Source organism: Mixophyes fleayi, chromosome 2 (assembly GCF_038048845.1).
Source record: "Mixophyes fleayi isolate aMixFle1 chromosome 2, aMixFle1.hap1, whole genome shotgun sequence".
Classification (NCBI taxonomy): domain Eukaryota; kingdom Metazoa; phylum Chordata; class Amphibia; order Anura; family Limnodynastidae; genus Mixophyes; species Mixophyes fleayi.
In genome coordinates this window covers 727,538-747,300 of record NC_134403.1, presented here as the reverse complement: position 1 = coordinate 747,300, position 19,763 = coordinate 727,538, and the positions used below count along the sequence as shown (strand labels likewise).

At 42.0% G+C, this 19,763-nt stretch overlaps 1 protein-coding gene across 1 annotated transcript in view; it reads left to right on the top strand.

The window, feature by feature from the left end:
* The window catches only part of LOC142140610 (piwi-like protein 1), a 228,542-nt gene that overhangs the window by 195,001 nt on the left and 13,778 nt on the right, over positions 1-19,763 (top strand). Inside the window, 5 exon segments of the mRNA XM_075198311.1 lie at positions 4,158-4,251; positions 4,254-4,344; positions 12,245-12,317; positions 12,408-12,608; positions 15,514-15,617. Coding sequence (XP_075054412.1) covers positions 4,158-4,251; positions 4,254-4,344; positions 12,245-12,317; positions 12,408-12,608; positions 15,514-15,617 — 563 coding nt within the window.

Genomic DNA, 19,763 nt, shown 5'->3' with positions numbered 1-19,763 from the left:
AAGTTGCACATGCAGCACTTCCTGCAAACAAAAATCTACTTCTGGCAACAGTACCAGCCTGTTCTAAAGAACGACTTGGCTGAGATCTGAACCTTTTAAAGAACAAAGGTTTAAACCACTCTCCAGATCTTTCTGCGAGGACAGAAGGCTAATATGAAGGAGGTGGAAAACCCCTTTTTCTCACACTAATAAATATTCTATACTTTTTGTAGCCTAAAGAGGCTTTCTTAAGCATAGTCTTAATCACACTGTCGGAAACACTTGCCTTTAAGCTAAAATAATTTTTGATGAAAAAACAGACTGACTTAACAGGTCCCATCTTAATGAACGTTCCTAGAGGAACGCTGCCCCATTTTGAGAATTTTGAAATATTTCCTTTTTTTCTTTAGCAACCCATGGAAGTATTCCTACCAGAGGAAACGGGTAAATTGGATGAAAATTTAAAGCCACCAACATGGCATCTACTAAAAATGCCTTTGGATACCTTTTTCCTTGATTCAAGACCCCATTTGTCCACGATCTGTAGAAACCCTTCTGTATGACTATCATTCTCTGGTGTGTAGGGCACGACTGCCGAGACTCTTCCCAGTTCTCCACTCCTGGTATGAACACGGCTGAGATTGCCACAACATTTTGTTTAATTCATCGCCAGGGAGGTCTTGTGGCCTCCCTTATGGTTGGTGTATGCCACTGCTGTGCCATTGGCTGACTGAATTTGTATGGCCTTTCTTTGCTCCTTATAGAAGATTTTGTCCTCTGGTGCATATTACACTGCTCTGTTCTAGAAGAATTATGGTTAGCATTGACGCCTCTTGACACCAAAGGCCCTGCAGATGACTCCGGATGGCTGACATCCGATGTCACAATTGTCCAGTCCCAAATGGCAGAGACGACCCATGTTGAGGTTGTGGATCCTTAGCCAGCTCATGAGAGACTGATCTGTCATTTGAGGGGACAAACTGGATGGACTAATGATGGTTTGAATTGTTCCATTTCCATGAGTTTTGATCTAGAAAGTTCTCAAACTGTGGAAGCTGCACCTTCTAGAAGGTTGAGACAATTTTCACTAAGACCTTCATGCACAATGTAACAGACATTCTTCTGAGAGCCTATATAGACTTATTAGTCTCTGTAGAGAGAAATGGACAATTTCTTTACTGATAGCGCTGGTGGTTACATCTTCTCTATGTATGAGCAGCTACAAATGCTAAAGAATTTGTGAACTTGATCAAGTTACATATACTAGAAAAACTACTTTGTCTTTACACTTAAAAGGAAAACAAGTCCAAGTCCTACCACAGAATCCAATCATTTTACATCTGTTTATTATAAAACAAATTATCAACATGAACACATCCAAAACACCAGCTGTTACTGCAAAAATAGATAACTATCCGATTAAAGACCTAATGTCATACGTTGTATAACATGTGAAACTTTATATAGTGTTATCTACTATAGCGAGGACAGCAGCCAGGAAACTAATGGGCTTTTAAGAGCAAGGGAAGGTGAGATTGTACATAAGAAATCAATTGTGAAGCAGAATCTAAGTCATCCTTCCAAATAAACATCATGGGGTAAATGCATCATAGTGCGGGTTGTACAAGTCGCCGGAAATTGGCGAGATGACAGCTTAAATTTAAAGCGCCGCTGCCTTGTAAAGGGAAACTTTCCTTCACAAGGCAGCGCCACTTTAAATTTAAGCTGTCATCTCGCCGATTTCCGGCGACTTGTACAACCCGCACTATGATACATTTACCCCCATATGTTCCTCCCATATAGGACTAGGTCCACCCCAGATGTATTATACTAGATCTGGACATCTAGGTTTTTAAAATGTAATTATTTAATATGCTTTTTATTCCATATACTAACTAATGATGGTAAACAACCATTCTACAAGATATTAATCACAATCCTGTAGTAGGCTGTTTATTCATTTTGTGTGTGTGTGTGTGTGTGTGTGTGTGTGTTTTAATATTCTGACATAATTGAATTTATATAACTATATATTAGTGTATAACAGCAGTGTCCTACAATAATAGTTTGCATTTTACGAGACAAATTTAAGTTCAATATTTTTAAATGGTAAACAAATTGCAGTTTGTAACAGAATGAATTATTGAAAGATACTCTATATGCTTTCCAATTTTTATTCAACTATTTTAGAATCTTTTGATATTTTGTTTTGGTTAATGTATATCTAAACTATACACAGTTATAACCTCTTAATTACAGGTGGAAGCTAATTAGTAATGATTTTTGATTGGCTTGCCTACCTTTTTAAATACAGCTATAACTAAAAAGTAATACTTCTGAGGACAGGGCTTGTCAGCAAAGAAACAAATGAAGGTTTTGTTATCCTAAACTAGCCGATATTGTCTACAATATGAGACACCCCTTGGATTGAACTGGTTTTGTGGCTGTGTTCATGTTGATTATTTATGTGTGAGAATTGTTTTTAAAATATCTGATTCTGTGATAGGTCTTCCTTTTAAGTGTAAAGAGCAGCCACATTTGTGTATTCTAGTTTCTGTAAAGAGAGAAACTAGTCTTCCAGCAAGAATACCCTCTTTTTCTGGTGTCCAACAGCAGCCCTAGAAAGATCATTTGCTGACCAGGTATTAAGTTGGATTTCCGGTAGTTGATACATCCAAGAGATTTTAGACTGCTCTAGGTCCATATGTAAAGCAAGGCCCAGTATCTATTATCCTTATTTCATTAACTGGTTATCCAGGTAAGTAATGATCGTTATGTCTGGTTTCTGGACACTGAAAATATTGGAGTCAAACACAAACATTTTTTACTCTTCTGGGACAGGAATGACCACCCCCCAAGGAAGTTAACGATTGAATGGAATCCCTAGTTTCCTGAAAGATTGGTGGTCAAAAATAGTTTAGACGGGGACTTCAAGACCTCTATTATGTAGTCGTGGTCTTATTCCTGGCACCCAGGGATCTGAAGTGTAATAAAACACTGATCCCAGAAGAGAAGGTGGTTTGCTACCACCACAAGTTTTCCTGCTTGGACAGTGCTCATCACACAATTTGGTTTTTCGAAGGGTTTAGAGCAGAGGTGTCCAAACTCGGTCCTCAAAAGCTACCAACAGTTCATGTCTGTCTGTAGAAACAGGTGGAATAATTACTGATTCATCCAAATAGAATAATTTACCTGAAAACATGAACTGTTGGTAGCCCTTGTGGACTGAATTTGGACACCTCTGGTTTAAAGGCTCTTCACTTAGCTGACCACACTTGTTTCCCTCTTTGTTGCCGTCCAAACGGAATGGAGCATTACCCTCAGGAAGTAGGATCTCTAAAAAGGAAAAAGACAGAAATCTAAGACCTCTAAACTTTGGATCATCGGTGGGGACAAAAGAGCGATTTTCTCCTGTGAACTGACTGATTATTCAGTTCAGGGCCAAACAGTGCCAGTAAAACACAAGACTTCAAGAGCCCTCTTAGACTCTGAACAGTATGAACAGGTTACTTATCTGAAGGTGTGAGGGGAACGAGGAAAGAAACACGCTGAGAGCTGTGTAAGCTCTGCAATATATAGTGTTCTAATGACTTAAACGAAGCTAGTTCTGTCTGATTGTCTGCACCACCCATATGTGTGTAGAGCAGCCTGCCCACAGCCTCACTGCAACCCCCCCCCCCCTGCCAGTCCTCTAGGGAAATAGGACTGACATTTTCAACTGGTAAAAAATATGCACCAGTCTTGGCAGTAGAACTACTTCCCTTATCTGACATGAGCAAAAATGGTGAAGAAGCAGGGGTGGGCCAGTGATACACAATCTGAAAAATCTGAAATTGACTACAAGACAGGTCTAGCCCCCACCACAGAACAGATTAAGCCATAGAAATTCACAAAATCCCACTCCTGAACTTCCCTGTAACAGCAGCTGTGGGTCAGATAGTTTAGGCAGTTTACCATTGTATAAGATGCCATACGCAGTATTTGTACCAAAAGCAGCCACATCCCCATGGTTCCTGAGTCCTCCAATTGGATGTGTGTGAAATATATTTGCATCATATAAATTACCATAATTTGAGCACTGTGTTTAGTCTGTTACAACCATTAATCCATTAACTGTCATCAATAAAGGTTTGTTGGGTGTCAAGTGATATGAAGATTTTGCTTGTGGCCCTTTACAGGTAGAATACAATCCTCAGTTTGCCGACTGGTCAAGAGAAATGAGAGGACAGACTCTGATAAGCACACGGGATCTAAATAATTGGCTGCTGGTTTATACCGAAGGAATTATGATGCTGCAAATGCGCTTCTCCAAAACCTATTTAAAATCGCCCAGCCAATGGGAATCCGAATGAATAAAGCAGTCATGTAAGCTACTTTTAAAAGGGTTGACTTGTAGTTGTCTGCAAGCATGAGCATTGATCGTTCACATATGATAAACCACAAGTGTGATAGAACTTTAATAATACTAAAGCCAAAAATTGAGAGAGTGAGAAAAACACCTGAAACTTTGGAAGTGGATCTTGTCTTGCAGTATGGGGTTAAAGTAAATTTGTATTGTCCTCTCCTGGTTCTTTAGTATAGCTCTGTTAGGTGTATTTACAAATGTGTAAAGCTGAGGATGTAACTAGAAATGTCTGGAGCCCCCGTCACACCCTCCACAATCTCCCATCTGTTCACAGTTTGTAATCAAACAGGTACAGTACTAATCGCACTAGTAACAATCTGGTACATTTGTCTGAATTACATTAGTCATTTTATTATAACTTTTCTAATGATATTACTTGGTGAATTCTTCATGAAGCTTCCCTTAAGCTGTCCTTTCCTTTCATTAGATCAGGGCCATCTGTATTGCTGGCAGTTGTATGGACTGCTGTGACTACATTTACGCCCTGGCCAGCAGCACATATGCAGTTTTGTGATGTGTATGAAATGTGTACAATTTGTGTTTTGTTTTGAGTAAAGGGAGTTCAGGGCTATGAACATTTCATGTATATTTGTAATCGCTTACCGTCCATCAAATGCATCTGGGTGGTACAAAACTTTTGCCGTCAAAAGTGTGGGAGGGTTCATTATTTTTATCTATCCTTAAAAGTAGACGTAATATAGTCCTTCTGCGAAGACAGCTGCTACCTGCTAGCTAGGAAATACATCCATGTCCAAAAATGCGATCATTTCTACAAGTTTACCCACGTGTTCCCAACTAGGAGAGCTCTGAGCCTGCCAGTTCCCCCCATAAGATGTCCCTCCTTGTCCCCTATACATGCCACCATCTTGACACACAGACCCATAGTCCTAAAGAAATGAAAGCATTTTAATTACCTGTGAATTTCCACTTCCTTGGAGGACTGCATGGCAGCCATTACAAATGTGTTAACTCACTGGAATAGATACAGGAAAAGGATTCGCCTCACCGGGTATGAAACCTGGCTTCTGCTTCCTTCGTCCATCTCTCTTGCTCAAATGTGCAATAAAGTATGTGGGTGTGTGATATGGAACTAGCACCAGATTATGAAGCCAGCCTGTGCTTTAATTGTATACCTCGGGCCAGTGAAGATTTAGGCCAGCCTCCAGACCAATTTAAAGGTCTTATGAATTGGATGATGAAAGCATTTGCAACAAAAGATCTCTGCTTGCCAAGGAATGAAAAGAACCAGGTCTCGCACACATTTATAACCTGATATGCCATGAGTCATTACGTGAATATAATGGTTCTCTGAAAGGGGAAATAATAAAAGTCAAGGCCCTTTTATTTGGAAACAGCAGTTTTACTTGAACTTGTTTCTAAAGCTATGGGTCTACAATATAGAACACCTGCCAAGTTTCTACATGTGTTTATTTAATTTTAGGGTTAGTGTGACTGGATTACTGATAACTTTTGGTATGAATTTATTTAAAGGAAATATTTAGTTTCTGAGACTAAGGGAAGAAATGTGTCTCTTGTTTAACCTTGCTATAGGATATGCCTTATTTCTGATGCCTTATTTCTGATACAATAGACCTTTGTGGATGGAGGTCTTTTGTGTATTGGGATGTGCTTAGTATGGAAGTGTCATTGTTTGGGATTTGTAAGGTTGCATTAGGCATATGTGGAAGGGAGTCTGATAGCAGGAAGTGCTAAGGAAGTTTTGTGATGAAGTGTCAGATGTCTGCTCTGGCTAAAGGCCCAGCAGGGGGTCGTTACTGTGTGGCCTTTTGTCTAGAGTGAATTTCATAAATAAGCGCACATTTTGTTAGCTTTGCAATGCATGTAAATCCATGATTGTGGAAATAGGGTACATCCTTTTGCAAAAAATAGCCTGTGTCTGAAATGTATAAAAGGCACTAGCTTGTATTTTAAAACTGTTCTTCTGATTTCAACATTTGACCTGATCACTGGTAGCACTAACCAGTGTGAGCAAATAAACATCTTGCTTCGAAGACCTGTTTGGAAACATCTTCAATATTGCTGTATTCCTGTGACCTGCAGATTAGACCCTAAAACAAATCCGTTCTGCGGCTGTCTGAGGTTTGGACCCAAGCTTTCCAGTACCACCGCTCTGCCTGCTACCTATGCAGCCTGGCCAGTGAGGTAGGCTAGGGGGGATCAATCCACAGCAACCCTGATCTATAGCGAGAGGTCAGGGATACCAGCCAGGTACACCAGCAACGAGGTACGCTAGCAGCGTCAACTACCCAGAAGAAACCTGGTTCTGGATGCCGGTAAGGAGTCCAGTGGTGGCAGCCTTTGTAAGCCCCTCCTACTGCGGCAAGAGGGCGCATTTGGGATAACAAAAGGGAACGGTGGCAAAGTAAGCCCAGCTGGTTCCCAGCTACAACAGACAGGGTGGCATAGGCGGTCAATCCTGTCAGGGTTAATTTTTTTAGGACATCCAAAGAAAACTGAGGGTTCTCTTAGTGCTACAATTTTTAACAGAGGAGATACTTAAAGCAAGTGGACAAGCAGTCTAGTAGGATGGATTGTATGTAACCTTTCAAGATGAGGAAGCCTCTAAGTGACCAGTTAATCAGCACGAACTACCATACCATTATATGATTGTGGCACTTTTAAGGGATCCAATGGAAGATTGAGATGTTTCAAGAAAATGCATAATTTTGCAGGAACAACAATTACAACAGGAGTAGTAATGGCTTCAATTTCAAGAGCACTGAGAATCTGGGTGGATACTTTATTTAAAGATGCACAGAAAAGAGGTTTGTTTTTGTTTTGTTTTTTTGCTTAAAAAAACCCCAAAACCTTTTGCTCATGATATCCATATTTGTGTGACAAATACAGTAGGAGCTGGAGAGCCTTTTGGTTAAGATCTTGGGTAGCAGATCCAAAGTCGAAGAACAGACTTACTACACTTAAGAAGTTCATTACTCTTTGGGGACAAACTTGATCTAGTGAAGATCTGCTGCTTTATTCCAGTCAGTTCCTTAAGGAAACAAGAAAATTTTGTCCTTGCAAACAATATTCAAGACGGTTTAGGGGTATTGTGTATCAAGACAAAATGTTGGCTCCTCTAGAGGCAAAGATGGGAATCTTTATATCTAAAAATACACAACTAGGAAAGTGTAACTTCCAGAAGTTACAGTAGGGGTCAGAATTTCAAGGTATTTGGACACTCGCAACTCAAGAGACTGTGGCTGTTCAATGTTCTGATGAGATAACAGAATAGAAGGTTTCAGGTCAATCAATGTGTCACTTTTTAGTATTGAGTCAGAAGATGTAATACTCAAGGCTATAGAGAAAGGGAATTTTGTAATGTCAATGGTTTCTCTGATTTTATATTGATAAATCCAAGGTCAAGGTGACCTTATCCAGAGAGGTTACTCAAGATACTGAATACAAGTCAGAAGAAATTACTCTATAAAGGATTGTCTCAAGCTTATAGGAATGTTTTCTTCCATGATTAGGTTTATACAGGTATCCACTCTGAGTGTCCTGTTGGACATGACCTGCATCAAATGTTCTTCTATTAAGATTCTTTCATGCAGTAAAGAGAATGCAACATCCCATTAGGCCCTTGGAAGCTCCATGGGACCTTAATGTTTTCCTTGAAACCTTGGTGTCAAGTCCATTTTGAAGTTCCACTTAGGTAGCTCACACTAAAGATAATATATTTAGTGACAACCACTTCTACTAGGAGGATTAGAGAACTACATGCATTATAGTGCAAGCATCCTTTCTTGAATCTTTACCAGGACAAGGTATTCGGACAAATTCTGAATTCCTCTGTAAAGTATTGTCAACCTTCTATTGCAATCAAAATATTTTACCACCCTATCTACAACAATAAAGGGAAGAATACTACCTATATACAGTTGAACTTATGTCAAAAACTTGATGAAGATTTTTATGTTGAGATTTTTTCGCAGGTGGCTTCTCTCTTCCTGCAGAAGAACTATATTTTTACCTATGCTCAAAAGTTGAGTCATCAGGAGCCCTCCTATACTTTTTATGGGACATCCTTTGTACCAGCCAGATGCATTTTATGGTGGCAAGCGGGTAAATGCCCAATTGATAAAGATTATACATGTAATGATTATGATGTCTGCCATTTTAAGTGTGATGGGGCATAAATAAGGCCGGAACAAGCAGTATTTTCGGAGAAAAGTTTAAATTAATAAAGGGTTGTAGACAGGAATTTGTAGTGACTTTATTTTTCACTTTTTAAATGCTAAAAGTCTACTGGCACCTATATCTGTACAATTGAATTGATGGCTTCATTCAAAAAGATGCTGCATCTATAGATATAGATATATAGAATTATACTTTATATTTCAGTAGAACTTGATTGCACTAGTGACTTCTGTTGACATCTGGCTTGGAGAATGGAAATATCAGCTACTCCCTAATGTGGTCTGTTTTCACTACTCTAATGAACTACTGAACCACTACATTGTCCTGTAGCCCATCTAGGAGCTTCTTTAAGACCCAGTCAGTAGTCTAATGTAGGTGAGGAAAGAAAGTTTGCTACCTATAAAGTCTGGTAACTGGTCCACTGGCATTGCACAAGCCGAGCCTGACACCGTATAGAACTATACTGAGTAGTAGGAAGAAGATTATTGGGAGTATATAACTCCCCTGATGCTAGTATTACCAGGGCAAGGTTAGTGGTCATTTCAAAATGTGCTTTCATGTGGGGGATTTATGGATGGTGGGTTTGTAATTTTTGTTCCTTCCCACCACATTGCCTCACCTACATTTATATATGGTCATTCATAGACCCATCAGATGGTCTGTCTGAACAGACTTGTGCCTGTATGTTACCTTATAGACATGCATTTATTGCAAGAAAATCGCATGCAATTTTGAGAATTTGGCAAATGCTTTAATCCTTTTTTCTGAATCTCTAGGATATTGTTACCATGAGTATGGAGCCTCGTTTAGGACATTTACCCTTTCAATAAACCTCAACGCTTTTAAGCTTTTCCTTCTTTTGTATCCCAGTCCTACAGAGAACTGTTATTCAGAAGAGATCCATCTGCCCACAGTATGTTTAAACACCAGCCACTGTTTTACAAGAATTTGTAGAAGGCTAAAAGTTCATGAGTCATCTTGCACATTAGTGGTGCTCTGACATAAATCTTTAAAAACCTAGCAACATCCAGCAAGCGAGGAGACCTCTCTTGCTCGGAGAATGGATTCTGACTTGAAGCAGGAATCCCAATGCCCTGATTTTGAATGGAATTTCTAAACCATCTTGGGCTGAAAAGATGGTTTCATAGACCATATCCTCATGAAAAACCAGATAGGCAGATCTGTAGGGTAGAGCCCCCCGTTCCGACACTTTCAGCCTCTGAGAAGCTTGAGATCTATTATGTCTAGAGGTCGAAGAGGAACACGAAGTGACCCTTTAAAAAGGTGTAGCTCTCCTGTAAAAGTCATAGCCTCTTCTGCAAAAACAAAAGATGAGTACAAACACCTGAACTTTCTATTTAAACCATAATACAAGTTCTAGAAGAACAGTAGAAGACAGGAAGTTTCTTGCATTTTTTTCCCCGCCCATTCTCACACCTAGAAACAGTATTTCCTATAATATTTTGCAGAGACAGACTTCCTGGTTTCAATCACCCTGTCCGAGAACACATGAGAATCATATCTTCAACTGCCACACAGTTAAAGCCAGTTGTGTGAATACTTGATGGTATAACTGGCCTGAATTAGCAGGGCCTCCCTTAGGGGTAGCTCCAACAATGGACTCACTAATATCTAGAGAATGTCCTGAGTGCCACAAGCAGCTCTCATTTTTTGCATACGATAAACTATTCCTTCAGAAGAGTAAATCCACCTTGCTGTAGAGGTAGTAACTCAGATGCTGTCAGTAGGTGGAGGCAAGGGCCACAGGCAGACAAGACAGCACGGAAAAGGCCCAACTCTATTGCAGGCTTGTGAAGGCACTTGCAGCCCTAGATCCCTAGGGCATCTCATGGAGGTACATGTAGCAGGATGGACAGCTTAGCAGCTGATTCAGTTGAAAAAGACCCCAATATTAAGCGATGCAAAGAAGGGGTCTTACAGGACTTCTAAGCAGATTTCTGCTCCCTAGGCCTCAGTCTCTCGGTCCACTGGAAGGCCAATAATGAAAAAGCTTCTTGGTGGGGATCTGAGGAGGTTGATGAAATATTCCTGATCCATTATGCCTCCCGCCCAGGAATCTGAAGTGGAATTGAGACACTGATCATGGTAGAGAATCAGACTGGCTCCCACCACAGCCACTGCAGCCTGTGTGAGGGCTTGCCAGGCCAGGCCTGTGCTGTCTCCCATGAGGGACAGAGAACTGCATCCTTGATTGACCCTTTGGACCTTTCCTCTATCTGCAAAATGAAAGAACTAAGTCTGGCTCCTCTCACTTTTGGAAATTTTACTGGCAGGAAGGAACTCTTCTTGTCAGTTGCCTAGCTAATAATGTTACAGTTCTGGATCGAATAAGACTTTGCCCAACAAAGGCAAAGACTCCAGAGTCGAGTTGGACTCCTAAGCATTTAGCCAGAAAGTTTGACGGCTGACATCACTGAAGCCATAATTCTGGCCCCAGTAAGACCAGTGTCTAGAGCTTCTCAGATGTTCTCAATCAACGCCACTAATTCAGTTCTAGGCCTCCCTGACTGCAAGCCCTCCAGACGTTGCACTGACCACTTTGCTATGGACTTGTTAACCCAAGTTGAGGCTGGAATAAGTGTCAGATGCTCCAACCACTATATAAATAGACTTAAAGATGATTTCCATTTTTCTATTTGTGCCGTCATGAAGTGCTGCAGTATTAGGGATTGAACTAGTGTTTGTTTTAGACAATTGTGCTATAGGAGCGTCTGCCTTATGTGGAATTTTCCACTTATCCCTAATCCCTTGTGAGAGAGGATGAAGGGTCAGCAGTTTACAGGAATCCATGAAACTACCTTGCACGCAGTGTATAAGGAGTCTGTGCCGGCATTTGAAATTTTACACATAAAAATATAAAAATTAACTGCTGAAACACCCCTAGTCTTAGCTTTTGAATAACTCCCCTTCTCAGTTATGACAGTTAAGGTTCAGAATGGAGGGATACAGAGGTGGGAGGAGATGAAAAGGTTTGATCTAAACTGCCAATGTCTTAAAGGTGGCTCAGTATCCACATGGTACTAGTGTCCCCCAACTGGGTGAATAACAAAATGTAATTTGCGGGGGAGGGGCTTTTATAACCTGAATCTCTGATAGACTATGAATCTTTTGTAATTAATCATTTTCCTTGGCTTGTTGCTTCTGGCTGCATTTACTGATCTATAGTTCTGCATAGTTCTAGTATCACATGATGTAGTGAACAGAAAGGCTTTGGAATGACCCTCTGACCTCAGTTTGTTGGTGCACTATAAAATCTTTCACCTTGCTTCCCCCTTCTACCGTCATATGACCAGAGGTTTTCTACACTGTGCACAACACTGAAGTCACAAGTGCATTTCTGCTGAGTCTGTGTTACCGGAGCCATACTTGTCTGCCCTACGGAAAGATTTTGAAAAGGAGATATTAATGGTTGTCTTCTTAGCTGTCCTTCAATTCTTTATCAAATGCTTGCTTAAAAGGTAGTTGGCCTTTTTTATTTTAAACAGCAAGTTATGTGAGATTGCTGCTTTACTAATATGTAAGGTAAGGATTTCATTTCCTACCATTCTCTGCTTTGTAATGTGAGCATCTGGAGCATGTAATGTCATGTGTAAAGTTTTCCCAAATTAATGTTATATTAGTGTAAGTACTGTGAACATGTATTTTATATATCACAAACTTACAGGTATTTCTTGCTTTTAGGGTTGAAATCGAGGATACAGTAGGTGGATATTTACAAGCCTTCCAGCAGAATATTACAGACAATACACAAATGGTGTGCATGGATTTTTTTTTCTTTTACTATAAACATTGCGATGGAATGATTTTTATTTATCTTTTCTGAATGTTTTTTGTTTCTGTGTAGGTAGTCTGCATTCTGTCCAGTAACAATAAGATGAAATACGATTCCATAAAGAAGTTCCTGTGTTTGGACTCCCCCACCCCGAGCCAGTGTGTGATTGCCAGGACTTTAAGCAAACCGCAAACTGTACTTTCTGTCTGTTCCAAGATTTTGTTACAGATTAACTGTAAACTAGGAGGGGAGCTCTGGAGTGTGGAAATACCTGTAAGTGTATTTTTGTAGAAATGCTGGCACCTACATGAAATAACTATTATGATCGGCCTGTGAAACAAAATCTGACTATTCAGACCCTACAATGAAATGTCTTCTGACTTTGATTGGTCGTTGTGGTTGGAAGATAACCATACACACAGGCCAATTGCACTCCTTTTCTGGCTGATTCTGCCAACATTCTAATGATCTGTGACATTTTTGGGCGCCTCATGGTGCAGTATTGGGCCAAGAACCCATTATACTAGAACGTGTGGCCTGATTTAGATATAGTCAACCAGATTGTATCGAACATAAATGAGCTTGGTAAGAGGTTTATTTGGATTTATCCTTTAAGCACATGGTACACTAAAGTTCTAGAACTCTGGCAAAAGTCTCCTTTATTCTGTACACCTCAGAAATGTAAATTCAGTAGGTTAAATGTTTACAATCAAACCCTTCAGGTCAGTCTTCAGTTTATTGATTTGTTGACTACTTTTAAGAATTTAGGTTAGGAGCTATTGGACCACAATCTAAGAATATGGGTTAATGGTGCTTTGTAATTGGTCAGTAACACTCCCTTCAATGCAAACTGTCAATGTGCAGCCCATTCATTTCAACTTTATTTTTTTTATCCATTTGTAAAAGTTTTGCTTATGGGAGACACTTGAATCTTGAAACCTTCCCCCCCCCCCCCCTTTATCCCCAGAACAGGAATTCAGTCGGTACCACCGCAGGTAGTGACAGCTGACCCAGTGGTTGCCACCATCAGTGGACAATGTACAGCACATCACTGTGGTACTGTAGCCGGTAACAGCAACTGGGGCTTATACATTGGGAATAGTGCAGACCCTCCAGAGTTAGGAAGAGGTTCCGATGGTCTTGGTACCGCCTCACTGAGGCGCTACTTATAATGTTTGTAAGGTTAGTGCAGGCTTCTCACAAAAGAAAGCCTCCTAAACTGTCAGGAAGGAGCAGCAGTTGTTGGTCCCAGTTTCTAACTCTCACTGCAGGGAAGTTTTTACACTGGGGATTTTTATTTCTGTGTATTGCTTTAACTGTGGAGTCTTGTTCTTTCTTGCAGTTTCACTCTTTTTCTAAATGTTTACTACAGTGGTCCCTCCTTCCTCATGCTTTACCTTTCATGTCTGATAAATGGAGAAGTTCCAGAACCAAATCTGGTGTGGTGACAATATGTCAGCCACAACTGCCTAAGTGGGTGCCATATGTGCATAGTGTAAGGCTGGGAGCCAGCTGCCACTCACTAACCCAAATCTCACAGACCCAGCCTTGGTGAAACCTAGCACAGGCTTAATCGGCTTGCATCATGTCCCAAGGTGAAGAGTGAGGATGTTGTTGCATTTGTCATACATCTTTCACGGCTTCAGGTAAGGGACTTGTTTAGCCAGGGGTCTGCGGACTCTTTCTACTCCAAATGTGGAGCCAGTTTGGGCTCTGAGCCCGGCCAAATCCGTTTAGGATTTAGTCTCCTTATCCATGGGGACAATTCTAGAGTTTAGTGTGGCTGGCTTTAAGGCATGGCTGTTTAAGCCTTGATTCTGGCCAGTGCTTTGAGAAGGAGTTTTTTAAAAAGTTCAGGTAAGGTGGCTTTTTTTTTTTTTTTTTTTCTGCATCAAGTGCTGCATGTGCAACCTCCATACATTCATCTTTTAGCTCCTTGGTACCTAAATGTAGATTTAAAAGCCTTACATAATTTTCCCTTTGAACCCTTGAGGGGGTATTCAGTCATCCCATTTTCTGTTAATACGGTACCACAACATTGCGGATTTCTCCCCTCGACCTGGGGCGGGACGGGGGGGGGGGGGGGGCGGGGTGGTGGTTTATAAGGGAAATCCGCAATCTTGTCGTAACGCAGAGTACCTTCGCAGCCATCCTGGATACACTCTGTGCTTGGTTGAATACCCCCTTTGAAGCCAGTGGAGTTGACATTTCTTACATGGAAGACCAGCTTTCTTTTGGTCATCTCTACAGTAAGACGAGTTCCAGAGCTGGAGGCTCTGTCTTGCAGGTCTGATATTTTTTCTTGAGGGTGGGGCTGTTCAGACAAAACCCTCCTTACAGACTAAAGGTAGTGTCTATATTCCACTTGAATCTGGATACTGTCATTTCAACTTGGCCATGGTCAGTCTTTACAAGAGGAGGGGCTCTAAAGACCTATATTAATAGGATTCTAGAGTTTTGAATAACAGAATCTTTTGTGATGCCCACAACAGGGGTTGGCCAGCATTAAGGCAAACTATTGCTAGGTGGATCACTTATTTAATACGCCAGGCTTACATCGGAGCATGGAAAAATGTTATTGAAAATATGTTATTGAAAATGAGAGGGCACACTCTACCAGACTGGTTAGTGTAGAGGTGCACAAATCCAGTCCTCAAGAGATAACAGGTGGGTTATTTACAGACTCATATAGATTAACTTGTCTGTATATAATTAAAGAAATCCTGAAAATGTGAACTGCTGGTAGCTCTTGAGGATGTACCTCTGGGTTAGTGTGTCGAGAGCTTCAGCTGAATGTGTTTTCATACAAAGGTGCTAGTTTTGACATAAAGCATTGTGCACCCCCCTCCCCATGGCAGCAGCTTTGGAAAGTTCCTAAGGTTCCAGTGTCCCCCATAGAATGTAAGATAAAATGGGATTTTTCTCTGAATACGTTGAACACTGGACACCCACCCTTGATATGGGAGGACATGGTCTCTTGCTCTCTCACTCTTGCCTGAGTCTCTATACCCTAAGGCTCCTGTGGATTCAGACAAAAGGGCTTAAAATACTAAATACAATTGTTTTTGTTTGTTCTTTGTAAAAGAAAATGTTCTTTTCATCACCGCTGATATTGTCAATTTAGATGCAATGAAGTCAGAAACTTGTTACAAACCAGAAGCCGTGATGTTTTCTTTAGGTGGAAAAAATGATGATCGTTGGAATCGATTGCTACCATGATACCTTATCAGGACGAAGATCAATTGCTGGCTTTGTTGCCAGTATGAACAAAGGGATGACCCGGTAATGTCTGCTGTGCCGAATATATTTTAGAAAGCTGTATGTTTATGAAGCATTTGCTGTTTACCGCTGAACAATTCCTGCTACTTGGGCACAACACACTTCATGTACAATTTGATGGGGACTCTCACCATTATCAGCTTATGTCCAATTACTTGGTCTCAAGAGGACATCACGGTTCATTTATAAACAGGAGATGGGGCTGGGGAATTTAGCACAGTGATAGTCAACTTGATGCACTTTAGGGGCCACTTTGGGCGACCCTCTAACCTTCATAAAGGTCACTCATTACCCTCAATCTCAGTAAGAAGTTAAAACAATACACTTAATTTAGAAAGACACTCCCCTATCTGTAATAACATCAACAGGCATTTTAAACAAGTGTTACAACCTATAATCAAATCGGACTATAAAGCAAGAAGGACATGTGGCAGCAGTTGAGGGCTCAGAGGGCCGCCTTTTGTCCATCACTGCTGGACCCAGCCTCCATGGACAGCGGAAATCAAACTGCTCTGCACTCCCAGCTAACCGAGGTGTTGAATTCAGTTGCATTTCAGTAATGGTTCATTGGGGAATGCCCATCAAGCAGACACAAGGGGTTGGTGTGATTAATATGGTGGAGTTGTAAAATGGTGTATAATACAATTTTGTTTAACTGTCTAGTGCAAATTAGACAATATTTGCAGTATTCCAGGGTTAGAATATTTAACCAGTACATAAAACCCAATAACATAGAAAAGATAACATACATTTGCTTGTTTATTAGTTAAGGAGCGATGTGTTGTGTTTTTTATTTTATTTTCTCTTTCATCCAGTCTGGGGGACACCGCTACCATGGGTTGTGGAGGGGGGCACAGGAGTTGGCACCTAGCTAGTTAACTTTAGGAACTGCTGACAGACCCCTTTCCTCTACAATCCCCCTGTCACTTCCCAGTTTTTTGTAGGTTCCCAAGGAGTTGGGCTATTTTTTTCATGTTCTGTATTTTATTAAATTTTAATTTATTTTTCTTTACTTTTCATTTTTTAATTTTCTTTAGGACTTTTACTTTAAAGCAGACCTTGGAGTGTTCTACCATAGAGAGCGCACACCCAGAACCGCAGCACGGACACTGCCCTGTCAGATGAGAGCTGAGGGCTCTCACTGGCAGAGGTTATGGTGTCCAAAATCAGAGTGACAAGTGGTATCTTTATGAGGCAGCTCAGAACGCAGCATCTGTTTCCTCTATTCAGACTTCGGCAATTTCAGCAAGAAGAACCTTGTGGCTGAAATTCTGAGATGCGGATTCGGAATCTAAGAAATCCCTAGAAACCATTCCTTTTTCAGCATCAGGTTTGTTCGGGCTGGAATTAGAGAGTATCATTTCTCAGGCAACGGGTGGTAAAAGCACTTTTTTGCCAGTGACTGCAGGCAGAGCCCGTCCCCCGCGTTTCAGCTAATTTAGGCTGTCCTTTCGGGGGACCTCCTTTCTCAGGGGGCAGACAGCCAAATGCTAGAGGCTTCTCAGTCAGAGGTAGGTCCTCTTTCTCAGCTAGACGTGAGGCTTTCAAGGTTCAGGAGAAGCCTGCATCCTGACTGACATAATACTCGCCAGGAGGTGGCGATAGTGGGGGGGGGTGTCTGGCTCTTTTTTCAGGAATAGTGGACAGCGTCCTCTCAGGATCCTTGTATTCGGGGCATTATAACAAGGGGGGTACATGATAGGTCTTTTGGGTCCTGTTCCACATCGTTTCTTTGTAACCCCGCTACCCCGAGATCCGCGACAGAGTTGTCGCTTCTCTTCTTTCAGCAATAGTTATTTGCAGGGTCCCAGAAAACCAGAAAAGGAAAGGGTTTTACTCAAATCTTTTTCTTGTCAGGAAGCCGGACGGTTCCTTTCAACCCATCTTGAATCTAAAGAATCTAAATGTGCACTTAAAAGTGGACAAATTTCGGATGGAGTCCTTGAGGTCAGTAATAAACGGCTTGGAATGGAATCCGTTTATGGCTTCTATAGACATAAAAGACGCATACCTCCACTTTCCTATCTGGAGCGGCTTTCAGTCACTCCTGAGATTCACTGTGGGGGCATCTCGCTATCCGTTTCAGGCTCTTCCCTTCGGCCTCTCCACAGCTCCAAGGGTTTTCACAAAGATCATGTTGGTAATGGCAGCTTGTCTTCATTCAAGGGGAGTTCAGGTTGTGCCTTATTTAGACGATCTTCTCATAAAATCCTCCTCAGGTTCGCTTACAACAGCACTTGTCTCTCACCATAAGTTTCCTTGAGAGCCATGGGTGGTTAATAAACTTAAAGAAATCCCAGGTGGTTCTTCGGCAACGCATGATCTTCCTGGGACTCATCATGGACACCAAGCAACAGAAGGTGTATATGCCAGAAGAGAAAATCTGGTCGGTTCAGAGGATAATATCTCAGGTCTTGTCCTCTCCCAGTCCTTCAATTCACTTGTGCATGCGTCTCCTAGGGAAGATGGTGGCCTCCTTCGTGATGATCCCTTTCGGTCGTGCTTATTCCCAGTGCATTAAGTGGGACCTTTTGACAAAGTGGTCGGGATCCCACCTACATTTGGATTGCCAAAGGATCTCCCTGTCTCTGTATGCGAGGAATTCGCTTCAGTGGTGGCTGATTCCAGATCACCTGTCGGTGGGCAGGTCCTTTGCTCCATGGTCATGGTTCATAGTCACCACAGACGCCAGCCTGAAATGTTGGGGAGCCATAGTCTTTCATCTCTGGCTCCAGGGTCTTTGGTCAGTCCAGGAGTCCTCCCTATCCATCAACAGGTTAAAGTTGAAGGCCATCCTTTTGGCCCTTCAAGGGGCCCAGAACCTTGTTCAGGGTCATCCAGTCAGAATTCAGTCTGACAATGCCACGGCTGTGGCATATGTCAACAGACAGGGAGGAACGAGAAGTGCAGCTGCACTGCGGGTATCAGCTCAGATATTCGCCTGGGCGGAACAATATGTTCCAGCAATCTCTGCAGTGTTCATTCCAGGGATAAATAACTGGGAGGCCGATTATCTGTCACCATGCGATGATGCCAGGAGAGTGGTCCCTCTATCCGGAAGTCTTTCAGTCTCTGGTTCAGAGTTGGGGTCTGCCGGATCAAGATCTCATGGCCTCCAGACAGAAGAGAAAGGTTCCCAGGTTTTGCGAAGGGCAAGAGACCACTTGGCAGTAGCAGTAGACGTCATGACAATGTCATGGGACTTCAGGCTGGGATATCTGTTAACCCCTACCCCCCCCCCCCCCCAATCCCCATGATTCCTAGAGTACTCAGACGGGTGAGGCAGGGAGGTCTGCCGGTAATTCTGGTAGCACCTGCATGGCTGCGTCGAGTGTGGTATGTGGACATAATCTCTGGCAGTAGGGCGAGAACATCGTCTTCCGCTACGAGACAATCTTCTCCTTCAGGGTCAATTTCTTCTCCAGGATTTACCTCGGCTGTATTTAACGGCATATCTTTTGAAGCCAGGCACTGGAGGGCTAGGGGTTTCACCCCCAGTGTAGTGAACACTCTGCTGCGAGCTCGTAAGCCTGTTTCAGCTTGCATCGATCATCGCATTTGACGTTTCTTCAGGGAGTCTTGCATATCCAGTCTCCTTACATTCAGCCTCCAGCACCATGGGATCTTAACCTGGTGCTTCACATGGTTACAGGGCCTCCTTTTGAACCATTACTTGCGACAGATTTTAGGTCTCTGACCTGGAAAGTTATATTTCTTTCTTCTGCGGACCAGCTTTGCAGAGCAGCCACCTAGTCCTCTGTAAATAACTTTTACTGAATTTTATCAGTTTAATGTGTGTGCGTCCGTGGATGCAAATTTTGCCCATAGTGCTCTACGGGACGGGCTTTCAGAGTGGTCCCACCCTTAGGGGGCTGCTTTAGAACGTCCCCATGCTAGCAGTGTCCCCCAGACTGGATGAAAGAGAAAAGAGGATTTTTGTACTTATGTTAAATCCGTTTCTCTGATTCCGTCTGGGGGACACTGCGATGCATCCCTTCTGCTTTTCTTCTGTGTGCTCTTGGTTGATTGGCCTTTTCTCCTTTTGGGCTTTTTAATTAACTGGGAGGTGACAGGGGGATTGTAGAGGGGAGGGGTCTGTCAGTAGTTCCTAATGTTAACTAGCTAGGTGCAAACTCCTGTGCCCCCCTC